Source organism: Chrysochloris asiatica, unplaced genomic scaffold, assembly GCF_000296735.1.
Source record: "Chrysochloris asiatica unplaced genomic scaffold, ChrAsi1.0 scaffold00175, whole genome shotgun sequence".
Lineage (NCBI taxonomy): Eukaryota > Metazoa > Chordata > Mammalia > Afrosoricida > Chrysochloridae > Chrysochloris > Chrysochloris asiatica.
The window spans coordinates 5860538-5886757 of NW_006408693.1; the positions used below are offsets into that span (position 1 = coordinate 5860538).

The 26220-nt window shown below is 35.5% G+C and overlaps 1 protein-coding gene across 1 annotated transcript in view; it reads right to left on the bottom strand.

Moving 5' to 3' along the window:
- PTPRQ (protein tyrosine phosphatase, receptor type, Q) overlaps positions 1–26220 on the bottom strand; it is a 338184-nt gene that overhangs the window by 198892 nt on the left and 113072 nt on the right. Inside the window, exons 15-20 of the mRNA XM_006871836.1 lie at positions 22197–22379; positions 21720–21821; positions 15445–15565; positions 8088–8248; positions 7222–7367; positions 482–650 (exon numbers count right to left, since the gene is read on the bottom strand). Coding sequence (XP_006871898.1) covers positions 482–650; positions 7222–7367; positions 8088–8248; positions 15445–15565; positions 21720–21821; positions 22197–22379 — 882 coding nt within the window. The remainder of the gene's footprint in view (positions 1–481; positions 651–7221; positions 7368–8087; positions 8249–15444; positions 15566–21719; positions 21822–22196; positions 22380–26220) is intronic.

A 26220-nucleotide genomic window follows, 5' to 3' on the forward strand; every position in this document is an offset into this window, starting at 1 on the left:
GTTTGTGTGTGTGTGTATTATTAACACATCAGTGACAAACACATTAAGAACAAAGATACTGCACAGATACCTATGTGGTTTTAAAATGAAAAAGAAAGAAAGTTACTAGAGTTGCCAGATGAGGTTGGGGTGGAAGAGTAGTTCCTAAAATAAATAGATAGTATATTAGTTATATACATCCTTGTATTCAGCAGTATTTTTCATGCCCATAAATGGATGAGTGTAACACCTTTCAAAGCAATAAAAACAAGAGAATGTTCATGAATGAATGACAGCAGTTTTCATGAATAGAAGAGGTTGTTAAAGTCATAGATATATAACTATATTAAAGACATGTTTCAAACTTTTATAATGAATTAAATGTACCTAAACAAAAATTTGGTTTTACTACAAATATATACAATAAAAAGTGTTTCTATAATATTTATCAAGTTTTAAAATAACTCTATTAAGGATTAATAAATGATCTTTGTTTACATACTGTCTTGATCTGTGTATACTTGAACTACGCCACTGCTTTTATTCCCGTTTCCAACTGAAGTACTTGCTGTAACCCAAAATGTATAGTAACTGAATATTGCCAGTTTATCTATTATTGCAGATATGGTCATATTGTCAGACTCATTGGTAACTTCATGGAGTGTAAAATTCTGCAAAACAAGTATATTGTTTTAATAGTTCAGGGTCTACTTTTCTAGTACATACGAACATTTCAAAATAAGTATTATCCTCATGATTTTAGTATGTTAACTCTAAGGAAAACCAACACAGAACTTTTTATTGCAATGATTAAACCAGAAATACATTCGTATTTTTTAAAGGTCAGAAAGATGGTAGCAATTATTTCAAAAACATAAAGTTGCAAAGACTCCAAGCTAGTTAGTGGGGAGGGCCAATTTGCAAACTGGAAATGTTACCACTGGGTTCATCAGTGATACTTTTCCATATGAAATATTCATGTATTTTTTCAAACTAGTGACTATTTTTAAATATGTTTGGGGAAATAGTTAATTTTGTTTCCTGTTACTGGTGTTATTAAAATGTTTGTCTCTTTCTATGAACGCAAATGGTTACTATTAATCTTTAGCTGGTCCTCTTTTTTCTAGCTTTTTAGGGTGCATTGGGGAGGCAATTGGATGCACATTCTGATATGCAAAGTAAGGGCAATTTTCAAATACTTTTGTGTGACTTCCTAGGTAAATTTGTCCTACAGCATTTTCTGAATTATTAAAAAGTTTATTAAATATTTCCTTTCTGACCAAATTTTAAAAACAAACACATAAACAATACCAGCTCTAAAAGAAAGGAAGATAGACTTTTAATAATCATGTACACAAAGGCAAAATCACACAGACATTAAAACTATGGGAGGTTGCCACCAGTTTGGGGGCTGGTGGTGGAGGGATGACTACGTGACACATAGGGCATTTTTAGGGCAGTGAAATTATTCTGTGTGATAATGTAATGGTAGACATATGACATTCTGCATCTGTCAGAACTCATGGACTCAAGCGTAGCAGCAATTGTGAGAATGACGCACGACCAACCAGGTGGTGTTTCGTTCTGTTGCCCATAGGTTGCTACGAGTGGGAACCAACTTGGCAGCACTTAAACATAACAATAAAACTCATAAGACTAAACAATCCAAATAAATTCTAGCATAAATATGGACTTTAATTGTAATGTATCAGTATTGGTTCACCAACTGTAACAAACAGATCATAGAAATGTAAGACCAGAATAACAAAAGAAACCAAGAGCTGTACTTTGGGCAAAAATTTTGGGTAAAAATTTCCTGTAAATCTAAACTGGAGCTAAAAATAAAACTGTGTTTTAAAATATGTACAGGCAATTAATATGAAAAATTTATATAAAATACACTGTACAGACCTCAATGTGGAACAACTAAAGTAGAAAAGATATATGGTTAAAAAAAAAAAAAATGCCAGAGAGAATTAAATGCCCCAAAGTGTGACAAGGAAATGATCACTTCATTATTATCACAATTGTTCTAAAAGTATAACTTAATACCAAAACCAAGGACTAAAATATTTATTAAGCATTAGGCCTATGTAGGATAACAGTGAGACCATTTCAAAATGGTCAATAGAGACCATCTTAAGAATGGATTTAATGTATTAGGCACTAATGACTGAAGACCAGAAGAGATTTGGGATGACATCAAGAACAGAAAGAAAGCAAAAGATAATTTAAAATAGAGAGGGGAAAAGAAAACACCAAAGTGGATGTCAGAAGAGTTGCTGAAACTTATTCTTGAGAATAGATAGAAATGCTAAAGGGAATGGAAGAAATAAGGAAGCAAGAGAGTTAAACAGAGAATTTCAAACATAATAGCAATTATGAGGACTGGAAAGTGTTTTGTTCTGTTGTGTATAGGGTTGCTATAAGTCAGAACCAACTTGAAGGCACCTAATAACAACATGATTAACAGTGGAGTCCGTAGGTGGTACAAATCGTTAATGAACTGCAGTCTGAGAGACAGGAAGTTTAGTCCACCCAGAAGCATGTTGGGAAGAAAAGCATGGAGATATACTTCTAAAGAACAATCAACCCTTGAAACAAACCTATGTAAGCACAATTCTACTCTGACATGCAGTGTTCACCATGAGACAGACTGACTCTAAGGCAGTTGATAAGACAGTATAGGAGATTCCAGAGGATGAAAAGAAAACTGTCACAAAACCCTTTTTTTCAAGCTATTTGGGAGGCATAATGAAGCTAAGACAAGCAGCAGATACCTGGAATAGGAAATAGTAAATGATGTGCCACCTGTGAGGTATTTTAAAAAGATATGTGGGAAGAGGAAGACAAGGAGCAAGGAAAAAAAAAAAAACTAGACAGCTTTTCCATGACATAATTTCCTTTTTGAGGGTTTCCTCCTGTGTTCTACAAATTCAAAATAGAAAGATTTGATAGTGAGGCGATCGATGTTATTTTTACACTAGCTTTATGAATGAATTGAAGCATGAATACACTTCAAGCAATAGGCTACTACTCTTCTGGAAAGTACTAACTCATCATTCTGTGCCCTCTTCCAGTTGTGACACTAGAAAGCATTAAATTATTAATAAACTAAAATTATGTAGTAAACTATTACATTCTCTAACACAAATGAATAGTAAATGGTATCATATTATACACCCAGGTTTGAATCAATAAGCTGAATAGATCATAATGAAGTCGTAGTTAGATGCTTGTTGCTGTTAAGTACCATTGAGTCAGTTCCAACTCATAGCAACTTTGCATAGGATTTCCAAAGAGTGACTGGTGGGTTTGAATCACTGACCTTGTGGTTAACAGTGCAGTGCTTATCCTACAACACCACACCAGGAATTCAGTTAGATGATTAGCACCTGATGTTAGATGTTTTTAGTGGACAACAAGGAATACAAAAGACTCACATATAAGCTATGAGGTAAATTGAACACAAGCTAAATCATTGCTAAATTCAGAACTACTGAAACCTCTCTGAAATATCCATTATTAAATACATGAAAGAAGACAAAGCTGCAATTCCAATTGTTGCTATGGCATAATGACCCATTGTTAAATTTGTAAAAAAGTTTGCTTGAAAAAACTTAATTGCATCTGGGCTGAATGGGATAGTGGTAAATAGTAATTTATATACAACCCTGGAACAACAGTGTTCTGTGAGTAGATACATGGATAGAGACATAGGCTGAATCAGTAAAGGAGGAGAAAAACATGTATGTGCTTGACTGTCTTCAGGATTTTTGTTTTTCCCCTGTCTAATATTGTAAAATAGATATTTATGTGTGATAGAAGTGAATATTGGGCATTATGATAACAGAAAGCTTATAAGCTTGCCTTCAACCTATAATTGATTGGATTTGCTAAAAGGGAAAACAGAATTTGACCAAGAAAATAGGCTTCTTGTTAAGCTCTGTAGAGTATGGGGCCTTAGGTGGAATCCTAAGCCCCACTCAGAACCTTCTGAGTTGAGACATTCCCACTTGAAAGAATATGTCGACCAACCCATAACTGCTGGAAGAACAGAAAATTCTTGTTGAAAGAAAGACTTGCAGAAAAACAAAAAACAAAACCACACTGATTGGTAGTTTGAATATCAAGCAAGCTTTTTGCTTTGGAGGCAGCAAGGAAAGAAAAGTCAGCCCATCAGGGAAAACCCCTTGCTAGGACTGAAACTCCAAGGAAACCCATGAGACGTGTAATAATATGCTTGCTGTTGACCACCTGAGTCTAACTGTGAGTGGAAGTGGGAGAAATGCAGCAAAGAAGACATGGGCTGAGGTTGGCCACATTCCATTGGTACCCATTGACCTTGAGATGAGAGAAAGAAAAGGGCTGACTGTTCTGAAATTTAGGAAGATGTGTGAACACTGAACCCATAGACACTGACTTGGCCCCTGGGGGCTGGGGCTGAAAGTGAAGTAACCAGCTGGTTTGAAATGTAGGGAGGTGTGGGTGAACTCCCAAACTTGCAGCTAGTATCCATGTGACCTAGCTTGGATGACTAGTTGACCAAGGAAGATAAAGATGTTTGATACTGAGAACAAGTGCAAATTACTACAATATGATGAACTAGACTTTTGCTTAGGCATGCAGTGACTGCGAATTCCAATCAGAATGGAAAGATTCCTCATATTAAGGAACAACCTTTTTTTCCTCAGAGGACTAGTTTGATAAGGAAGAGAAATTTAGACATAGGCTATCAAAAATGGGGCAGGGTACTACAAAGGCATGAAGTGGCTGGATTACAAGCTTTCATGAGAGTGCTTAGTTGCAGAATGAGGAGAGAAAAAACGGAGAGACAACAAAATGGATAAGGAAACAAGATCCTTCAACATGCTGTCTACAAAAAGATGGAGATAGCCTAAATTTCGATCAACAGATGAACGGCTAAACAAACTTTGGTCCATTAGCACAATGGAATACTACAAAATGTTGAAGAACAATTATGATTTTTTTTTCTTCATACATAAAATACCTCACTACATCGTTGAAACTAGAGGACATACTGCTGAGTGAAATTAGTCAATCACAAAAGGATAAATATTATATGAGACCAATGATGTAAAAAGTTTTTTTTAAAAAGGTTTTATTGATAATAGAAACAAACTATGATGGTTACAAGGTGGAGGGAAAATTATTCACAAGCTAGAGGGAGGGTGGTGGTGGCTGTGTGCCGTGGAGTCGGTTCTGACTCATAGTGACCCTATACAGGGTTTCTGAGGCTGTAAATCTTTAATGGAGCAGAACGCCACATCTTTCTCCCACAAACAGCTGGTAGTTTCAAACTGCTGACCTTGTGGTTCGCAGCCCGATTCATAACCACTACACTACTAGAGCTCCTACAGAGGGAGAGTAGACACCTACTAATGCGGGAGACAGGGCAGGCAATATACAACAAGAGGGAAATTAGCAGAGGAAAGATGAAGGTAGTTAAAAACACAGGGAGATAGGGAGGCATGCAATAAACTGAATAGAGATAAATGCTGATAACTGTTGATACATGGAGGGGATTGCAACCATGTAATGAAGCAAAGTATAGGATCTGTGGAGTGCAAAACTGATAATCTCCTCTGTAAATCTTCACTCAATTCACAATAAAAAATTTATTAAATAAATTACATCTCTAATTCACATTTCGCTTACCTAAACAGAGCAGAACAAATGGGAACAGATAATAAACTGCTTTATACACTAAATAGAAGGAAACTTCTCCTTCTGTTCTTGAGGCATTTAAAAAAAAAAAAAAATCTGCATCTATAATCACATGTCTTTTATACAGTAGAAAGTTTTGATTACACTTCCACAACTCCACTCTTAGAAGGCTTATAGTAGAATGTAAAAACTATACTGATCTCCAGACTTCTTTTCACTCTGTGCTGAATTCCATCTTAGCTTACAAACTTCTACCTGAACCTGCACTGCATTAGCCTGCACTACAATTATACTAAAGTAAGTGATGATTTCGCACCAAAATTGCCACAACAGAATTACCACTAACTCTATAGGCTAAAGGTAGGTACACAAATAAGATTGTTGTTGTTGTTATTAAATGCCATTGAGTCGGTTCCAAGTCACAGTGACCCTGTATAGGGTTTCTGAGGTGCAGCTGGTGAGCTTGAACCGCCAACATTGTGGTTCAAACTGACCTTGCAGCCCAGTGCTCATCCTATATCACCACAAGTAAGATTAGCCATTCATAATTAGCAAGAATTATCTTTATCCCTCATTGACATAAAATTGTGCAAACAAAGTAAGAATAGCCATAGTCACAATTAACATGCAATCAATAATTTCTATAAGTAAGGTTCATATTCTGTAAACTGTTGTGTTTCTTACTGATTTAAACAAACCCACTCTAATTTTATCCTTTTAATATATTAGAATTCATGAAACATTTAATTTGTAGAAATAAGAGTTTGTTGATAAAATTGAAATTATTTTACATAATGAGATGTTTTGCCATTTTGATAACTATTACCATTGACATCTCAGAAAGTGTGCATCTGCAAACTGCTAGCCTAGAATGTGCATTCCACAACTAGCCACATTTCTAGTTATCATTTGATGCTGCTAACAATAACAATTCCTCCTGCTAACAACTGAAAACATTTTGATTGAATAAAAACACTCAAGTATATTCAAACAGCGCTGTTGTTGTTAAGTGCTGTTGAGTCAGTTCCAACTTATAGCGACCCTGTATAGGGTTTCCAAGGAGTGGCTGGTGGTTCAAACCGACCTTGCCATTGAGTGCTTATCCTATAGCGCCACACCAGGACTCAAATGTTACAACTATTTACATTGTATGCAAACAAAAGAGAAAAATTAGTTGATAAATAAATCTCAGGATAAATGAAACAAGCAACTATTCAGAGAACATTTCAAGAAGAAAGTGGATTCCAGGGCTATCTTTATATATGTTATCTTAAAGATGTGTCACCTTCATTGCTAGTAATAAATACATCTAGAAATGCACATACATATTCATGTATATGTATAATGAGAGAGAATAATTCAAATGTATCTGAAATTTCTCCACCACAATATCTCTATGTCAATATGAGTTTTGTAAAATATGCATCTGTTAATAATTATCAGTATAAAGCAACCTATTTTTTCCATAATGTTAAATCATACAACAGAAAGATCTAAACAATAATAGTAAAACAAATAATTTTTTTTTAATTTGTAAGAAAATGTATGTCTTACCTGCATGAAAGTACCTGAAGCATTTCTGTAATAAACAGAATAATACTGTATAATCCCATTGGGTTTTGAAGGAGGTGTCCAAAAAAGGATTACTGATGAAGAACTGAGATTTGCATAATGAACATCTCTGGGAGGGTCACTTGGTGCTATAATACAAATAATTGAACAACAACAAAATGTCCTTGTGACAGCAAGTTTTTATTATAAATGTTTGAATTTTACCTGCTCTTGATAAATCAGTGATGGGAATTGTTTTTAAGAACTTAAATTAGGAATAACATTTCATTGAAAATCAAAAATGAAATCCATAAAGCTCCTGAAGCCATCCTTCTCACTCTCTACCACAGTAATCTACAAGAAGAGACTAGGTGGACTTCTAACTCATAGAACACTAGCCCGAATGTGTAACAGCTCTACTTTCCTATATATTAAAAGAATACATAAAACATTGCCATTTCAGAATACATGACATGAAATCTTAATTGAATTAAGGATTTTGAAATTGAATATTAAGGGGCAAAGACAAACTCACAGCTTGTACGTCGTGAATTTTATTTTATATATTAAACACATAATATGCTTATCATATGTTAAATTCTACGCTGAGTAAATTTACAAATATCAATGTATTTAATTGTAAGAACTCTGGAATGTAGGATATTGTTCCATAATATAGTCAGGAAATTAATACACAGATAAATTAACTTTCTCAACATTTCACAATAAGTGATTAAATTACATTTTCATCCAATTAAGGTTGGATTTGTAGTTTTTGTAACGGTAATACTATGTTCAATATATTCTGATACAACTATTAATTTAATCAGCTTGTATTCATTAAAAACAACAACAAATTAAAAACTCACCTCCTTCAGGTGTTCTAAAGTTAATAGTACCACTTCTCATTTTCCCATCACCAAATCTGGTGCTTCCTGTTACGTAGGCACTATAGTCAATGTCATAGTCCAAATCTGAGAACTCTAATGATGTCTCAGTTATGTTAACAGTTTTTAATGTTGACCTATCCCTGGGAGAAAAACAAAACAATAAATATATATATATATGTTGTTGTTGTGGTGGTGGTGTGCCATGGAGTCGGTTCTGACTCATAGTGACCCTGCACAGGGTTTCTGAGGCTGTAAATCTTTACAGAAGCAGAAAGTGTCCTCTTTCTTTCTCCTGCGGAACAGCTGATAGTTTCGAACTGCTGACCTTAAGGTTCGCAGCTCGATTTGTAACCACTATGCTACCAGAACTCCTTAAATATATACATATACTACTTGTATAATTGAGCACTTTATAATAAATGTTATCGTATATATTTTGAGCACAAGTACATTGAAAACAAATAACATTTATGCACAGAAATTTACTAATCCAGACTAATAGGATAACGATGATACTTATCCTGAAATATTGGAAATAATGATTTACAGAACACTCCAATAATTGAACTGCTTCTGTTTACAAAACTACTCTGTAACTCAAACAAGTGCTAGTAAGATGTTACTAATTAGAATGTGCTTGAACCAATTTTTATGGCTATCCAGAATGTTCTTCCTCATCAATTTGCAATATTCCTTTTCATACCAATGTTTTAGTTGTTAAAATATGTGTTGGCAAAGTATAGTTTAAATTATTAATTTATCAAGTAAATAATGCCATTTTTCATAAATTGTACAAAAATAACATTTACTTCAGATCAATCCAAATAAATAAATAAGGAGTTCTGATAGTATAGTAGTTACGAGTTGGACTGCTAACCTCAAAGGTTAGCAGTTCAAAACTACCAGTGGTTCTGCAGGAGAAAGCTGAAGCTTTCTGCTCCCATAAAGATTTACAGCCTTGGAAACCTTACGCAGGGTCACTATGAGTAGGAATTGAATCCACAGCACATCACCAGACCAGGTCAGCATCTAAAAAGTGAACCTGTAGCTGTACATTGCTCATATAATAAAACGAGAGAGTGAATATAATATATACAAAATATAAGATAGTGGAAAGTAGACTTTATATGTCTCATTCAATGTAATCCTCAAAAGTATTCAAAATATAACTCTAGGAATAAAAAAACTTAAGAAAAATAAATATTGACTCAAAACTTAGAAAGTACCAAACCTCAGAAGAAGAGAAAAAAATTTTAAAGAACAAAATGTTGTTATATGCACTGTAATTATTTTATTTCTGCTATTTCAATTCAGTTTCCGTAGTTCTAAATTGTTTATAAATTGGAATATGAACCAATGAATGAATATCAATATGTTGTTTCTGTAAATGCCATCAATAGGTTCCAACTCATGATGACCCTGCATAGGATTTATGAGGAATGGCTGGTGAGCTTGAACCACCGACCTGGCAGTACAAACCAAACTTGTGGTCCACTGCATTAACCCACAGCACCACACTAGAATTCCAAATAATGATACAGACATGCTGAAAACTAAATTTTAAGAAGTTAATATTTTAAAATACTAAAAAATATTAAAATTTTCATAAAATGATAGTATAAATATCACAGAAATAGGCATATCTTTCATGCAATTTCTGTTTTCCCCTAATTTAGAAAAACAATGTACTCAAATAGTAAACAGATTATCTGTCTGTATAGAAAATGCTCCCTGTACCACAGAAATATTTGAATCTTTGAAAACTTATGAGGCATAGTAATTTTAAGTGAATTAAATATATCCAAATCAGTGTATCCAAAAGTAATGGCATTGGCAAGAAATATTAATTATACCAAAGACTGGGAGAAGAACAAACAAATCTGTTGTGTTAGAAGTACAACCAGAATGCTGCTTAGAAGTCAGGATGGAGAGACGTCATCTCACGTACTCTGTGCATGTTATCAGAAGGAGCCACTCCCTGGAGATGAACATCATGTTTGGTAAAGCAGAGGCACAAAGAAAAAGGAGATGATTTGACACACTGGCTGCAATTGTTGTTGTTGTTGTCAGGTGCCATCGAGTCAGAACCGACTCATAGCGACCCCATGCACAGCAGAATGAAACAATGTCCGATCCTGGGCCAACCCCACTACCACTGCCACACTTGAGTCCATCAATGATGCCACCTGGACAATCAATGCATCTTGTTAGGAGTCTTCCTCTTTTTCTCTGACCCTCCATCTTAACAAACATGATATCCTTCTCCAGCGAATGTTCCCTCCTGAGAATATGTCCAAAGTATGAGAGACGAAGTTCAGCCATCTTGGCCTCCAAGAAGCACTCTGGCTGCACTTCTTCTAAAACAGATCTATTGGCTCTTTTAGCAGTCCATGGCACTTTAAGTATTCTCCTCCAACACCACAATTGAAAGGCATCAATTCTTCTACGATTTTCCTTATTCACTGTCCAGCTTTCGCATCCATATGAGGTTATTGAAAACACCATGGCTTGGGTCAGGAGCACTTTAGTCCTCAAGCTGATATCTTTGCTCTTCAACACTTTAAAAAGTTCCTGTGCAGCATATTCGCCTAAAGCAATACATTGCCGGATCTCTTGACTGCTGCTACCGCGAATGTTGATAGTTGATCCAAGAAGAATGAAGTCCTTGACAACTTCAATCTTTTCTCTGTTGGTAAGAACGTTGCTTATTGGTCCAGTGGTAAGGATTTTTGTTTCCTTGACATTGAGATGCAATCCATATGGAAGGCTGTGCTCTTTGATCTTCATCAGTAAACGTTTCAAGTCCTCTTCACTTTCAGCGAGCAAGGTTGTATCATCTGCATATCGCAGGTTGTTAATGAGTCTTCCTCCAATCCTGATACCATGTTTCTCTTCTTAGAACCCAGCTTCTCGTATTATTTGCTCAGCATACAGGTTGAATAAGTATGGTGAAAGAACACAACCTTGTAGCACACCTTTCCCCATTTTAAAACATTCAGTGTTCCCATGCTCTGTTCGAACAACTGCTTCTTGGTCTAGGTACAGATTTCTCAGAAGTACAATTAAGTGTTCTGGAATACTCATACTTCTCAATGTTGTCCATAGCTTGTCATGATCCACACAATCAAAAGCCTTAGCATGGTCAATAAAGCATAGGTAAACATCTTTCTGATATTCTATGCTTTCAGCCAAGATCCATCAGACATCAGCAATGACATCTCTCGTTCCACGGCGTCTTCTGAATCCAGCTTGAACCTCTGGAAGTTCTCTATCAACGTATGATTGTAGCCATTTCTATATTACCTTGAGTAAAACTTTACTTGCTTAAGATATCAAAGAGATTGTCTGATGATTTCCGCATTCCATTGGGTCACCTCTCTTTGGAATGGGCACAAATATGGATCTATTCCAATCAGTCGGTCAGATAGTTGTCTTCCAAATTTCTTGGCAGAGATGAGTTAGTGCTTCTTGTGCCGCCTCACTTTCTTGAAAGATTTCAATTTTTATTCCATCAATTCCTGGTGCGTGCCTTGGACTTCCTCCCTGAGTATCATTGGCTCTTGATCATACGGTACCTCTTGAAATGGTTGCATATTAACCATTTCGCTTTGGTACAATGACTCTGTGTATTCCTTCCATCTTTTCTTGATGCATTCTGCATCATTCAATAATTTGCCCAGAGAATCTTTCAATAACGAAAGTCAAGGCTTGAATTTTTTCTTCAGTTCCCCCAGCTTTAGAAATGCTGAGTGTGTTCTTCCTTTTTGGTTTTCTAATTCCAAAGCTTTGCATATTTGCAATAGTGGGCTCAAATTTTGCAATAATTATGAAGATACCACAGGACTGAGCAGTGTTTTGTTCTGTTGCACATAGCATTTCTGTGAACTAGAAATGACTCCATGTCACCTAACAACAACAACCAGGGTATTCACAGAGACACACTTAAACCATGCTTTTACCTTTAGAGAAACATCATTCCACTCCAGTTGTTATGGTAAAATTTGCTGCAAAGCTATCAAAGTGAAAAAATATGGATTCAGAATATGATTGGAAACAAGCTGGATTAATCAGGATACCCAGTAATTTGAAACATCTTAATTGGACATTATCGTTAAGCAGGAGTGGAGAAAATTTCTTTGACTTCACTGAGAGAGTAGTAGAGAAAAAAATCCCAATGCAAAAGGGCTTGTTCATTCTCTGGGGTCTTAGAAAATATGTACGCTAAATTTGAGACCATGTTCAGCAAGGTCAACAGGTCAAAAGGCTCCTGCACTGGTACCATCATTAGAGCTAAGAGAAGGTTGTAGAAGTCATCATCTTAAATGTTACACAGTACAGAGAAGTACAGGGAAAACACCTGAGAGCATATAGCTACCTGGAGGTTGAGACAAATACACTAGGGAAAAAGAGGATTAGGATAAACCTTGGAATCAGATTAAGGACAAAATAGAAAATAAGGACCTGAAACTAGAAAGTATGGCATCAGATTGGTGTCAGAATGATTCTCCAACATGCCAGGTTAGATTAGTCACAGTATTTAAATATGAGATTACAGCATCTCACTTCCACAGGGTTTTCCTACACCTACAAGCCATACTCTACACCTAGAAGCAGAACAGGTAAGGTAAATATCTTGAAATAAGAAGAAAATATCACTACTAGAAAGTCAAACTTTAAATTGATTAAGTACAAGTATTTACCAAAAAGAAATTGAACTAACCCAGAAAGATTGAGGAAGACTGAGTTACTTTGAACCAGTGTTCTCACATTGATTTCAGAACAAGAACCAATACAGAAAATAAGAAGTTCATGTTTTATACCACAACTGAATTATTGAATATAAAATCCCACCTTTGCTATACTTTTAGCTTAACAGGTAGTATAATATATAGCTGCCACTACATATTCTGAGCAAATGCTTTTAACCTTACAAAATTTATAATAAAAAAGTAGATTAGAATTATAGTTAAATTACTAGTCTGTTGTAATTGTTGTTGTCTTTTGATGTCTTGGAGTCAGTTCTGACTCATAAGGACCCATTCTTTATAACAGAATGAAACTCTGGTGGAGCCTGTGTCACCCTCACAATTGTACCATTTGATCCCATTGCTGCTGCCAATGTGTCAATCCATCTTATTGGGAGTCTTTCTCTTTTTCACTGACCCTCCACTTTACCAAGAAGCAACTTGTCCCTCCTGATAACATGTCTGGAGTATACAGGAAAAAGTCTTGCCATTCTGTCATCTAAGGAGATTCTGGCTGTACTTTTTCCAAGGCACTTTGTTCTTCTGATAGTCCATGATACTTTTAATATTCTCCTGCAATGCCATAATTCAAATGCATCAATTATTTCCTGGTCATCCTTACTCACTGTCAAACATGCATGTGAGGCAATTAGGTCAGGTGCATTTTGGTCCTCAAACTGACATATTTGCTCTTGAACACTTTAAAGAAGTCTTGTGCAGCAGATTTGCTTAATGCAATACATCATTTGATTTCTTGATTGCTGCTTCCATGAGTTTTGGCAGTGGAGCCAAGCAAAATGAATTTTTTGACAACTTCAATTTTTCTCTGTTTATTGATGTTATTTATTGGTCTAGTTGTGAGGATTTTAGTTGTCTTTACACTGAGGCACAATGCTTCCAGCAAGCAAATTTGCATCATCTGCCTATCACAGGTTGGTAATGAGTCATCCTCCAATTCTGATGCCATGTTTTCCTGCTGCTTAGCATGCAAATTGAGTAAGGACGTTGAAAGGATACAACCCTGATGCAGAACTTTCCTAATTTTAAGCCACACATTGTCCCATTGTTCTGTTCAAACTCCCTCTTGGTTTTTGTACAGGTACCACATCAGCAAGAATAAATCCCTGGAGTCAATGAGTTCTATCGATTATAATAAATTATAACTAGCATGAAAAAACAATCAGGAAAATAGCATCATTTATAGAATGCTATCTGCAATGGGTTGAATGTAGTTCTCAAAAGGTATGCCCTCCAAGAAACTCAGAATGATGTGATGTCATTTTAAATAAAGGTCTTTGTATATGTAGTTAAGGTAAGGATGTTGAGATAAAAATATTCTGGATTTGGGTGACCCTTAATTCCAATAACAAGTGCTTGTATACTAAATAGTGGTGGTGGTGGTGGTTATGTGTTGTTGAGTCCATTTCAACTCATAGTGACCCTAAATAGGGTTTCTGAGGCTACAAACTTTTATGGGAGCAGAAAGCCTCACCTCTCTCTCATGGAGCACCTGGTGAATTTGAACTGCTGACTTTGTGAGTAGCAGTACAATTTGTAATCCACTACACTACCAGGGCTCCTTAAAGGAGAATGAAAAGAGGAAAAAAAAAAAAATTATGAAACCAAAAAGCAGGATAAATTCGTTGAAACATTGTGGCCAATCACTCTATTTTTGTCCTTTTAAGTCAGAAGTGTAAAGTCTTTTATAAATTGTTTAATGAGTTAAAATATTTAAAATCCACTATAAAATGTACTCTGTAACTGGTGAGCCCTTTTAAGAGAGCTTACATTAGATAAACTCAACAGGGCTCGGTGGCACCATATGGTAAGTACTGAATAGCGAATCACAATGTCTGCAGTTCAAACCGACCTCTGCTCCTTGGGGTAAAGATGAGGTTTTCTGTTCATACAAAGATGTAAAGATTCAGAAACCTTATACAGGGTCTCTGTGACTTGAAACCAACTCAACAGCATTTAACAATGACAGCAATCAACATTACATCAAAGTGAGGATTTTTATCTATTGAGTTTTCATGAAGCAGGATATAACCATGTTTCTAACTGACATGATATACACTATAGAATTTCACATTTTTCACAAAAGAATTTTATCTAGGTTTTCAGGGCAAAGGTGGTCAGAAAAAATAAATACACCACTAACATTTTAGTGGAAAATTGACTTTAAATAAGAAGACATCTAAGAAATCTGTCTCTAATATTTTAGTTGAAATTACTATGCTTAAAGAAACTCTCAAACAGTGACAAAGAGCTTATTTGTGTAAAACTCCAAAAAAGTTCAAAAATATATGTTTGTATTCAGATAACATGATACAAATCAATGATTTAAGGGCAGAAATTTAATTATGCATAACATACATTCATTTTAAATTAATCATAAAAATTATACTATTTGACTGGGCTGAATGCTATAAGCTTTTTTCTTAATAAAAAATATTAACTATCACATTATTAATCAGTTTGCTCATTTATTTCACATTCTGAAAATTGAAAAAAAAAAAAATCCACATTCCTATTATGTTACAGATTAGTATTTATTCTCAGAACTATTTCCAAGAGGGTAAAAATCTTACCAGACATAAACTGTGTAATAGAGGATAATTCCATTTGGCTCCAGAGGTGGTTGCCATGACAACTTCACTGTGACACCAGACAACTGTTCTACAGAGAAGTCTTGTGGGGGAGAATCAGGAGCTAAAAAGTTGTAGTAAACAATAATGCATTTTATTAAACATATATAACAAAGTATTAAAATGGAAATTCAAAAAAAAATTATTACAAAGTTTCTGGTAAATAAATTGGGTAGACTGCTTTTTTTCTGTGGGTATGAGCGTGACTGTTTACTTTCAAAATGAGATGATAAAGATTTTGCATGGTGGTGTTAGAACATCTGTTACTGTGATTCAATGGAAAAAAATATTTCATGAGAAAATAGAGTGAAAGGATATGTCACAGTGATTCACCTACTGTTCAAATATATCTTGGCAAATTGTCATCCCCTAATAAAAGCAAAAACTTCATTTTGGTGAATAAATACAATATACAGTAAAAGAGTTCCCCAGACAATAAAAGGAGCTACGGGGGGAGGGGGAGCGTAAGAATCACACATTCAAGCAATGGGTAAGTGGTAAGCATAACACTGGGGAAGCAGTTAAGATTGCAGATCTCACAAATGAAGAGTACATATTTCAACTTCAGCTATGTCATAAAACTGTGAAATAATATGAAAAGATGTGCTCTGAGTCTTCAGAACTGAATGAATTACAAAGAAAACACTATGTTGCACATAAATAGAATGGACAGTGTAGGATCTGCTTCCAATTCTGCTATCATATTTTTTGTTGTTCAGTGTCGTCGAGTTGGTTCCAACTCATAACATCTTTGCAATTGTTATGCTTGAGTCCATTGCTAGTGCCAGGGTGCCAATCCATCATGGTGAGAGTCTTCCTCATTTTTCACTGACCGTCCACTTTACCAACCATGATCTCCAGGAAGTGGCCCCTCCTAATAATATGTCCAAAGTTTGAGAGATGAAGTCTTGCCATTCTCGCTTCGAAGGAGCGTTCTTGTTGTACTTCTTCCAAGACAGATTTGTTTCTTCTTTTGGCAGTCCACAGTACTCTTAATATTCTTCTCCAACAACATAATTCAAATACATAGATTCTTCTTTATTCATCGCCCAACTTTCACAAACATGTGATGCATTTGAAAATACCATGACTTGAGTCAAATGCAGCAGATTTGTTTAATGCAATACATCATTTTTACATTATAAGAATGCAAATACTTAGCTAGTATACACTGAATAAAGAGTAAAAAATTACTGCAAACTAATTGTAAAATGTTAGCCAAGTTCACAATTCAAATGAAATAAAATATTTAGAATGATATTTTCTTAAGTGCTGCATAGTAACATCATAATTACAAAATAAATAAATAAATATAATTTTTGCATATAGAAGAGTACAACTACTCTTTAATTCCTAATCACAGTTTTGCATGGAGAATGAATTCCTCAAGTAACTAATACAAATTCTGAGAATTTCCATTCTGAAAAATGTTAATTTATAGACTATTACATTTATCAATCAGTGTTTCCAACAATCTGGAAGAATAACTGCCTGAATTTTTACAATTGATTTTTGTTTCTTTCAAAAATCTCAAATATAGTTGCATATGATTGGAACAATTCTGTTTTTGTTTCTCTCAATTTTTTCAAATACAATTGCATGAACTTTAGTTCATAATCACTGTTATGCATGGAAACTGAATTTATCAGATGGCTAATAGGAGCTTCGGCAGTGTAGTGGTTATGAATCAGGCTGCTAACCTCAGGGTCAGCAGTTGGAAATTACCAGCTGTTCCATGGGAGAAAGATGAGGCTTTCTGCTCCTGTAAAGATGTACAGCCTTGGAAACCCTGTACAGAGTTGCTATGAGTCAAAACCAACTCCACAGCACAAAAAAATAGCAAAAACAATAGAAATTCTCAGAATTTCTATTTTGAATAATGTTAATTTATAGATAATCACATATACCCACCGGTATTCAAATGATTTGGAGGGGGAAAAAAACTCACTTGAACTTTTTAAATTTATTTTTGTTTTACTCAACAATCTCAGATATAGTTGTATGTATGAACATGCTGTGTGTGCTGTTATTATTGGGTAACATTTTTTTTTTTAAGTTATTTAAGGGAGGGATTGGTAGAGTACCGGTTAGGGGATAGACACATCATAGTCCAGATATTGGGGAGGGGGAGTTAAGGGGGAAAAGGGGTGAAGAACAAGGTAGATAGGGGAACACTGAGGCAGATTTGCATGGGCTAAATGGGACAGAGGTAAATAGTGATGTATGCTCAACCTTGGAAAAACAGGCCTCTGTGACACAGAAATTGAGTCATAGTCTGAATGTGTAAAAGAGGGGAAATAATGTTAAGACACTTGACTGGCTTATGAATATTGATTTCCCTTGCCTACTATTGTAAAATAGACACTTGAGTGGGATAGAAAGGAATATCAGGAAACATGATTACAGAAAGCTTGCAAGCCTGTCTTCAGCCTATAATTGATTGGAATACCTAAAAGGGGCTCTAGAACTTGCCCCTTTTAGTGCAATAGGCTTCTTGTGGAACCTTTGTATTATATAGGACCTTAGGTAGAATGCTGAACCCCATCCAGAACCTTCTGAGGTGGGACATTCCTACTTGAAAAAACAGCCTGGAGAGGCTAGCAAAACAGAAGCTACTTCTTGAAAGAAAACCAGTAGGAAAAAGCAAAAACAAAAATGACAGTCTCATTGGCTACTACAAGAACAAGCAAGTTGTTTGCCATGGAACCATCAAGGCAAACAATCCAGATCCATCAGGGCAAGCCCCACCCCCACCCCCAAGACTGAAACTCAAAGGGAACACGAGCAGGCATGTAAGCTTGCTGGTGACCACCTTGGTATACTGGTGAGCGGAAGTGGAGCAATGAAGATATGGGCTGAGTTCGACCATGTTCCACAGACTTACATTGACCTGGAGATGAGAAAGAGAAGAGGAAGGGCTGGTTGGTCTGAAGTGTGGTGAGACCTGGGGACTCCTGAGTCCATAGACAAGGACTTAGCCATGGAGGGATAGAGCTGAGAGTGAAGCATCCTGCTGATATGAAGTGAGGGTAGATGCACAAGAACACCAAAACTTGCAGATAGCACCCATCTAGCTGACCTGGCTTCAATGGCTTGATGATCAGAACTCAAATAGAGGAAGATGAAGAAATTTGAAAAAGGAAAAAAGTGTAAATTGCTACAATTTGATGAACTTGACCTATGTTTATGGATGTAGTAGCTCCAAATACCAACTGAGAGGGAAGAAATCTTCACATTAAGGATCAAACCTATCCCCTCTATACATAGGATGGATATGGATGGACAACTTAGACATTGGCTACCAAAAATAAGGGACTATAAAGGCACGAAGTGACTGGTTTACAAGTTTTCAAGAGGGAGTTTAGTTTCAGAGTGTGCTGGGGAAAGCAGAATCCCCACTGAATAGTTTTCATCTTGTCTAGACAGGTCTAGTAAAAGGAAATGGGGATAAGATAACTTATTATTCAATAGTGATTAATTGAACACAAGCAGAATGTGGGACCCTATCCAGAGAAGCAACAACACCAGAGACGGAGGCAGAGATGATGACAAGGAGAGATAGAGTAGCTGAGAAATCTAGACTCATGGAAAGAGAAAGGCTGTATGCTGTATGCCAGGAGGCAGGCTTGCAGAATGTGCCCTTCGGTTGTTTAAATGATTATAAATTCCAAAGTGTTTCTGTGTACATCAAAAACAAAACAAAACAAAGGGAATAGAAGCAAATACTATTGAATGGTGATGCATGAATGGGATTCTAATCATTGTAGTGAAATGAAATATGATAGGATGAGTGCAAAACTGATGTTCTCCCATGTAAACTATCACTCAAATCACAATAAAAGCTTTTTAAAAAATGTTATTTAAAACACAACATTGCTTGCTGAATGTGAAAATGACTTGAAGCACCTACTGATTAAAATGAAAAACCTCAGTGTGGATTACAGTACAATAAAAAAAAAAAATTCCTCTTAACTGGACCAATAAGCAATATCACAATAAACAGAGAATATATGAAATTGTCAAGGATTTCATTTTATTTGGCTCTATAATCAACAACCATGGAAATAGCAATGAATAAAATTAGAGAAGTATACACTAAACAATCTACTGCAAAAACCATTTTAAAGGGTTAAAAAGCAAAGATGTCACTTTGAGGAAAAAGGTGAACATGAGCCAATTCATATTTATGTGAACGGAAGAGTGAAGAAGAACTGATATCTCTGAATTATGGTGTTGGTGAAGAATACTGAATATACCATGCACTGCCCAAAGAATGAACAAATTCGTCTTGGAAGACATTTGCTCCTTAGAAGCAGAGATGTCAAGACTTCATCTCTCATACTTTTGGCATGTTATAGGAGGAACCAGTCCTTGGAGAAGGACATAATGCTTAGTAAAGTATGTTGCTAAGTGTTGAGTCAGTTCCTGTACAGGAATTTATAGTGCCCCTGTATAGGATTTCAAAGGAACAACTGGTGGGTTTGAACCACTGACACTGTGGTTAGCAATCAGTGCTAACCTAACAGTGTCATACAGTTTGTAAAAATGTTGGAAGACTACACAGCAATGATTTTGAGGATGGTACAGGACCAGATATTTTGTTCTGTTGTACATAGGGTTGTTATGAGTTGGAATCAACTCAGTGGCACGTAACAACAACTACATTGTATCTAAATATTTCTACTTTATATTGTGTTTCAAAATGTTCATGTGTAACAGATAATGTTGTGTTTTTATATGTAATCCTCAATACAACCTTGGCTGTTGTTTTTGTAAAATCTCATATAAGACCTCTAATTCTTGCCATTAGAATTACTTCATTAAATTATAAAGTAGATACTCTATAAGGACATTTCTAAAATGGTACGTGTATGCACTCCTAGTGTGGTGATGTAGGATCAGCACTGAACTGTGAACCAGCAGGTAGGCAGTTCAAACCTACCGGCTGCTCCTAGGAAACAATACACAGGGTCGCTATGAATCAGTACGAACTTGAGGACACACAACAAAAACAACTAAATGGTATATATCTTATCTTGGATATCATTACAACCTTTTCAAACTCTATGTAATCTTTAACAATTATCCTATTGATAAGGATTTATATATTATGTTAACTTTCACACTGAGAGCGAGGGGAATCTAATTACAAAAAATAAAATAAATGAAATTAGTACAGGTAAGTTTTGGTGGAGAAGAATAAGCATCACACTTAGAAACTGAGGCAACACAGAACACCCTACTAGTAGATGTGACCTAGTTTTTTAAATACTTTAAGGAAGGTGAATACAGGGAACAGGATAAAAGGGTCCCAAAGACTTTACTGTTTTAAATAAAATAAGAGCAATACAGAAAATAAAAGTCTTCCTTCTTTTAGAAGTGCCTAGTGATCATTTCCTTTTGGTGAATGATTTCAGATCCTGAGCAGCTCATTCTATCTTGAAGAAGAAGAAATGAGAGAAAGGGGAGGAAAAAAAGATACCACACAAACATTTATCTTACATCCAGACTTATTCCACGTGGCAATGGGACTTTTTTAAGAGAAAAAAAAAATCTTTCTCAAAATATAAAATGTATAAAACTTAAAGTATATATACTATTCTAATATTTTCTTAGCATGATATATGCCTTAAATTTGGTGCAATACCAGTGTAAACTGATCTCAGTAGTAAAGTTGATTTTATTCAGATTCAAAAAGGTATGTTTAAGTAGACAATATGATGGTTATTAACATTCAGAAATAACATCTTGACCAATTATGCAGCAAGACCTGGAAAGTAGCCTGAATTCATTAACAAGCAAATCTTAATACGATAAACATAAAAGATGTTTAAAGTTGACATAAAGAGAATCTACTATACAACTTATGTTAATGCATATTCTAATGAATGTAAAAGTTGAAAGCCTAGTCATAACAAACATTAGTTAATGTTCAAAGTGTTCAGATTCTTAATCTGAAAAATTTCCATGAGTTTTTAATAAAGAATATTGATGACTTCAGATGCAAGAAAAGCATTTTACACTTCATTATACTAAATGTAAATCTGATTTTGCTAGCATCTGTTATATCATCACAATGGTATCTTGGTATAATACTGGCATGTCATATAATTGATTCCCAAGGTTAATAAATGTTTATGTTAGGAATTTATCCCATATACACATTTCTTGGAATGTAATGAAATCAAAATGTTTTAAGTATCCACTACTATATTTACCATCTTCATCAGTCAGTACACTTATGGGTGCACTCCTAACTCCTTCACCTTTGAGGGTACTAGCCGATACTTCAATAATATATCGGGTATACTTCTTTAGTCCTAGACAGTAATAAAAGAGAAAAGTTGAAATTTACAAAATAGCCTTTAATCGTATGCAAGAGACAAACTCTCAATCTTTCTAAAGCAAAAACTAAATGTCAAGTTCTTCAGCAATAGTAACGGCTATTATGAAGACAAAATGATATACAGGGTCACGTAAAAAAAAGAACTAATCTAGAGTTACCCCAAGCTTCTTAAACCAAAAAGTCAAGGTTGGCATAATCTTTATAAAAATAATCATTGCAATATTTATAACATTAAAAAAAGATAATATTTTGCTGCCTTGTGGATTACTTTTATGAGTTCAAAGGACATTTTCAATACAAATGTAACATCCAACATTAGTTGTTGCTTTGTTGTTTTCATTTTGCTTACCTCTAATTATCTGGGTTAAAGAGGTTGTATTTATGGTTCTTTCCTCATTTTCATTGTTTCTCTTGAGATAAATAGCATATTTTTGTATAATTCCATTAGGACTACTTGGAGGAACAAACGATAGCTCAATCTCTCCAGAAGAAATATTTTTGTAGGTAATATTTTCTGGTGCACTATCAGGCACTGAAAGAAGCAAAAATATAAATGTATAAATTTCATCATAAACTCTGTTCTACTGAAATTCTCACCCTAGAGCCCTTTTTATATATGCATATAAAAAGCATTCACTAAAATACAGTTATAATGAACCTTCTAAATAGAATGAAGTGTAAATAAATTATAGTACAACCAACTGCATAAGAAACATTTCATTTAAAAAATGAAAAATATTACAAAAGATAATCTATAGGAGTCCTGGTGTGGTGCTGTGGGTTAATGCACTGTACTGCAAAGTCAGTTTGAACTACAAGGTTGGTAGTTCAAGCTCACCAGTTGTTCCTCAGAAACACTACACAGGGTCTTGATGGGTTGGAACAGACTCAAAAGCACTTGAAACAACAATAATCTTTATTATGAGGTCATGATGTGGCACTGTAGGACAAACACTGGACCATAAAGTCAGTTTGAACTGCCAACTTGGCAGTTCCAAGTCACCAGCTGCTCCTCAGAAACCCTATGCAGGGCTGCTATGAGTCAGAAACAACTCAGCAGCACTTAACAATAACAGCATCTTTATTAAAACATTTGTGACTGCAACAGCCTTTCTTGCATTGCAGAACATGTAGATACAAGAGAGAGGATTGAAAAGCACCTTTAAAATCAATCTGCCCTTGATTAGTAATGTAATAAAGTTTAATACATTAGTTTGGGTCTACAACAAGATCTATGACAAGGTATAACAGTTCTTGTAGACATAAAGCTGCATAAAGTGATCTGACAGCAAAATAGTTTCACAAGGATACAGGATTGTTCTTATTGTTGTTGTTAAGTGCTGTCAAGGAGGTTCTGGCTCATAGCAACCTTGTATATGGTTCCCAAGGAATGGCTGATGAGCTTGAACCACTGACTTTATGGTTCAAACCGACATTGCGATCCAGTGCTTTATCCCACAGCACCACACCAGGACTCAAAGGATATAGGATATGATTATTAAAGCATTAATTTCTATATCTAATAATGTTCTTGTGGTATGGAATTCAGTGTCTGTAAAATGGTTCTTTATGTATATTTAAATGTCAAATCTACATATGGAATTCCAATCCTGGCAGAACTATAGAATAGAAAATAACCTAAATTGAATGACTAGCTTAATGAAAATGAAAATCTACATAAAATTAAAACAAATTTTCTTAGAAAGAAATTAAGTAGTTTAAAAGAAAGATAGAAATTTGTGTGAGGGGGTCCTGAAATGTCACTGTAGGATAAGTACTGTACTGCTACCCACAAAGTCAGCAGTTCAAACCTATCAGCCACTCCTCAGGAACTGACTGGACAGCACTTAACAACAACAAAAAACAAGGAGAGAGGGAGCAGAAACTCATAAAGAAGTAAACAACAACAAAAGTAAAAACAGAAATCCTAATATAGACGCTGATACTACAGCTAGCTTTGCCTTGAAGGATTCTGACCAATTCTGGGTGAGGCTGTGTTTCTGTATTAGCATCTGTGTTCAATGCCAGGAAGAAAAGAGAAGCCTTTAACCAGTTTAAGAACAAAGTTAATCCCAAATAAGAAGCTGAGACCTCACAGGAATACTTTAGTTAGAGAAACTATTAGACAACTATCAGGTAACCTGGAATTCTTCTATGGTGTTACTGTTGCTATTAAGTGCCATAGAGTCAGTTCCAGCCCATAGCGAACCTGCATAGGGTTTCCGAGGAGCTGCTGGTGGGTTCAAACTGACCTTGCAGTCCAGCGCTTTATCCGTCAGTGCCACATCAAGACTACTGAATTCTACTATGTTGTTGTTGTTGTTGTTAAATACCGTGGAGTCGGTTCCACACCCTGTACAGGGTTTCCGAGGTTGTAAATCTTTACGGGAGCAGAACGCCTCATCTTTCTCCCGCGGAACCGCAGGTAGTTTCGAACTGCCAAGAGGGTTAGCAGCACAATTCGTAACCACTACGCTACCAGAGCTAGGCTTCCAGAAAATTCAGTGTGAGTGGTACCTCTAGGACTTTTGTAATGTGGTATATTCACTTACAGTTAATTGTTGTTGTTGTTAAGTGCTGTCAAGTTGATTCCAACCCATAGCGACTCTGCAGTGTTTCTGAGGAGCTTGAACCATCAACCTTGCAGTTCAAATGACTTTGCAGCCTGGCGAATTAACCCACAGTGCCACACCAGGACTCCAGTTAATAGAGGATTGAAAAACAGACCTACTATGCAGGAAAATAAACCTGTCTTGCTATCATTCTGGATAAGGAGCCGAGTGTGGCACTGTAGGATAAACACACAACTGCTAACTGCAAGCTTGGCAGTTCAAACCCACCCCCTACTACTCAGTAATGCTGTACAGAGTGGCTATGAATCAAAACCAACTTGAAGCTATTTAACAACAACAACATCCTCTGGATAATGGGTCAGAAGAGTAAGAAAAATTATTCCCTGAGATTTTAGAATTGCAAGCCAATCACCATGAACAAACGTGGCCCAAATCCATACTACCTATATAGCTTAAACACAAAGCAGAACAAAACTTAACTTCAGCATTTAAATCAAAATGAAACTGTAGCCCTGAGTTTATATTATTCCTAAGCAACTAACAGAAACAAACACAACTCCTCTTTGGAAAACTTTATTTCAAATCAGGTCACATAAATTTTCCACAGATAAAGTTGCAAGGGAATATGAGCTCCCAGATAAAATCACTAAACACATGAGCAAATCAGACACACATAGTGAGAGACAGCAAAGCAAAAGGAAAAAAATACACATACACACAGAGTAGAAGCAGACACACAAAAGCTTAATACATTAGAATTATCACACTAAGAATACAATGAAGAGTACTTAATATATTTCAAGAAATCAAATACATGAAAACCTGACAAAAATATTTAAATGACTACAAATAATACCAATAACCATGTAGGTTAAATGTGATTGAGATAGCTCTTCCTTTCTTTGACATCGTGTGAGCGCTACAATGTTCCATCTTCACTACGTCTTCTCATTAGACTTTCAGGATCGAGAGATTTCCTGGCCAACAGGAGGCAGGCTTGCAGAAAGTGCCCTTTGATTGTTTAAATTATTACATATTATTGAGTGTTTTTGTGTACATTCTCTGCCCTCCAAAATATAAATAAAATAATGAGAGGGATTGGGGGGAAAAGAAAGAGAGAGAGAGATTCCTGGCCAAGAAACAAAAAGCAGACTTGTGTCATTCCCCAACGGATTCGAATGAAAACTGGTAATAAAATCAGATACAACTCCAAGAGAAGACACTGGAGAAGACCCAAGTTGGGTCTCTAAGGAGTCGCACATGTGATAACGCAGCACATAATATACAGGTCCTAACACTCTATCACATCAAGTTCAATTTTGCCAAGATTTGATCAATTGAACATGTTTTGTAAAATTTCTGGTTTCTTCCTTTATTTATATGCTTCCACATTTAAAGTGGTTGGCTAATAAATATGTAAGACCTTAAAAAAAAAAAAAGAAAAGTGATTGAAATAGATTTTCTAAAACTGAAAAACAAAAATGAATTGAAAACTCACTTGATGAGTTAAAGAACAGATTAGATAGCGATGAAGAGAAATTTAATGAACTGGGTGATAGGGTTTAAAAATTATAGAGAATTCAGCTCAGAGAAAAAACAAATAAAAATATTAAATGGTAGTAAGTACTGGGAGATTCTTAAATTAACGTCTAGATTCAGATATCGTATACAATTGTTGTTGTTGTTAAGTGCCTTCGAGTCGGAGCCGACCCATAGCGACCCTGTACAGGGTTTCCGAGGGTGTAAATCCTTACGGGAGTAGAAAGCCTCATCTTTCTCCCGCGGAGCGGCTGGTAGTTT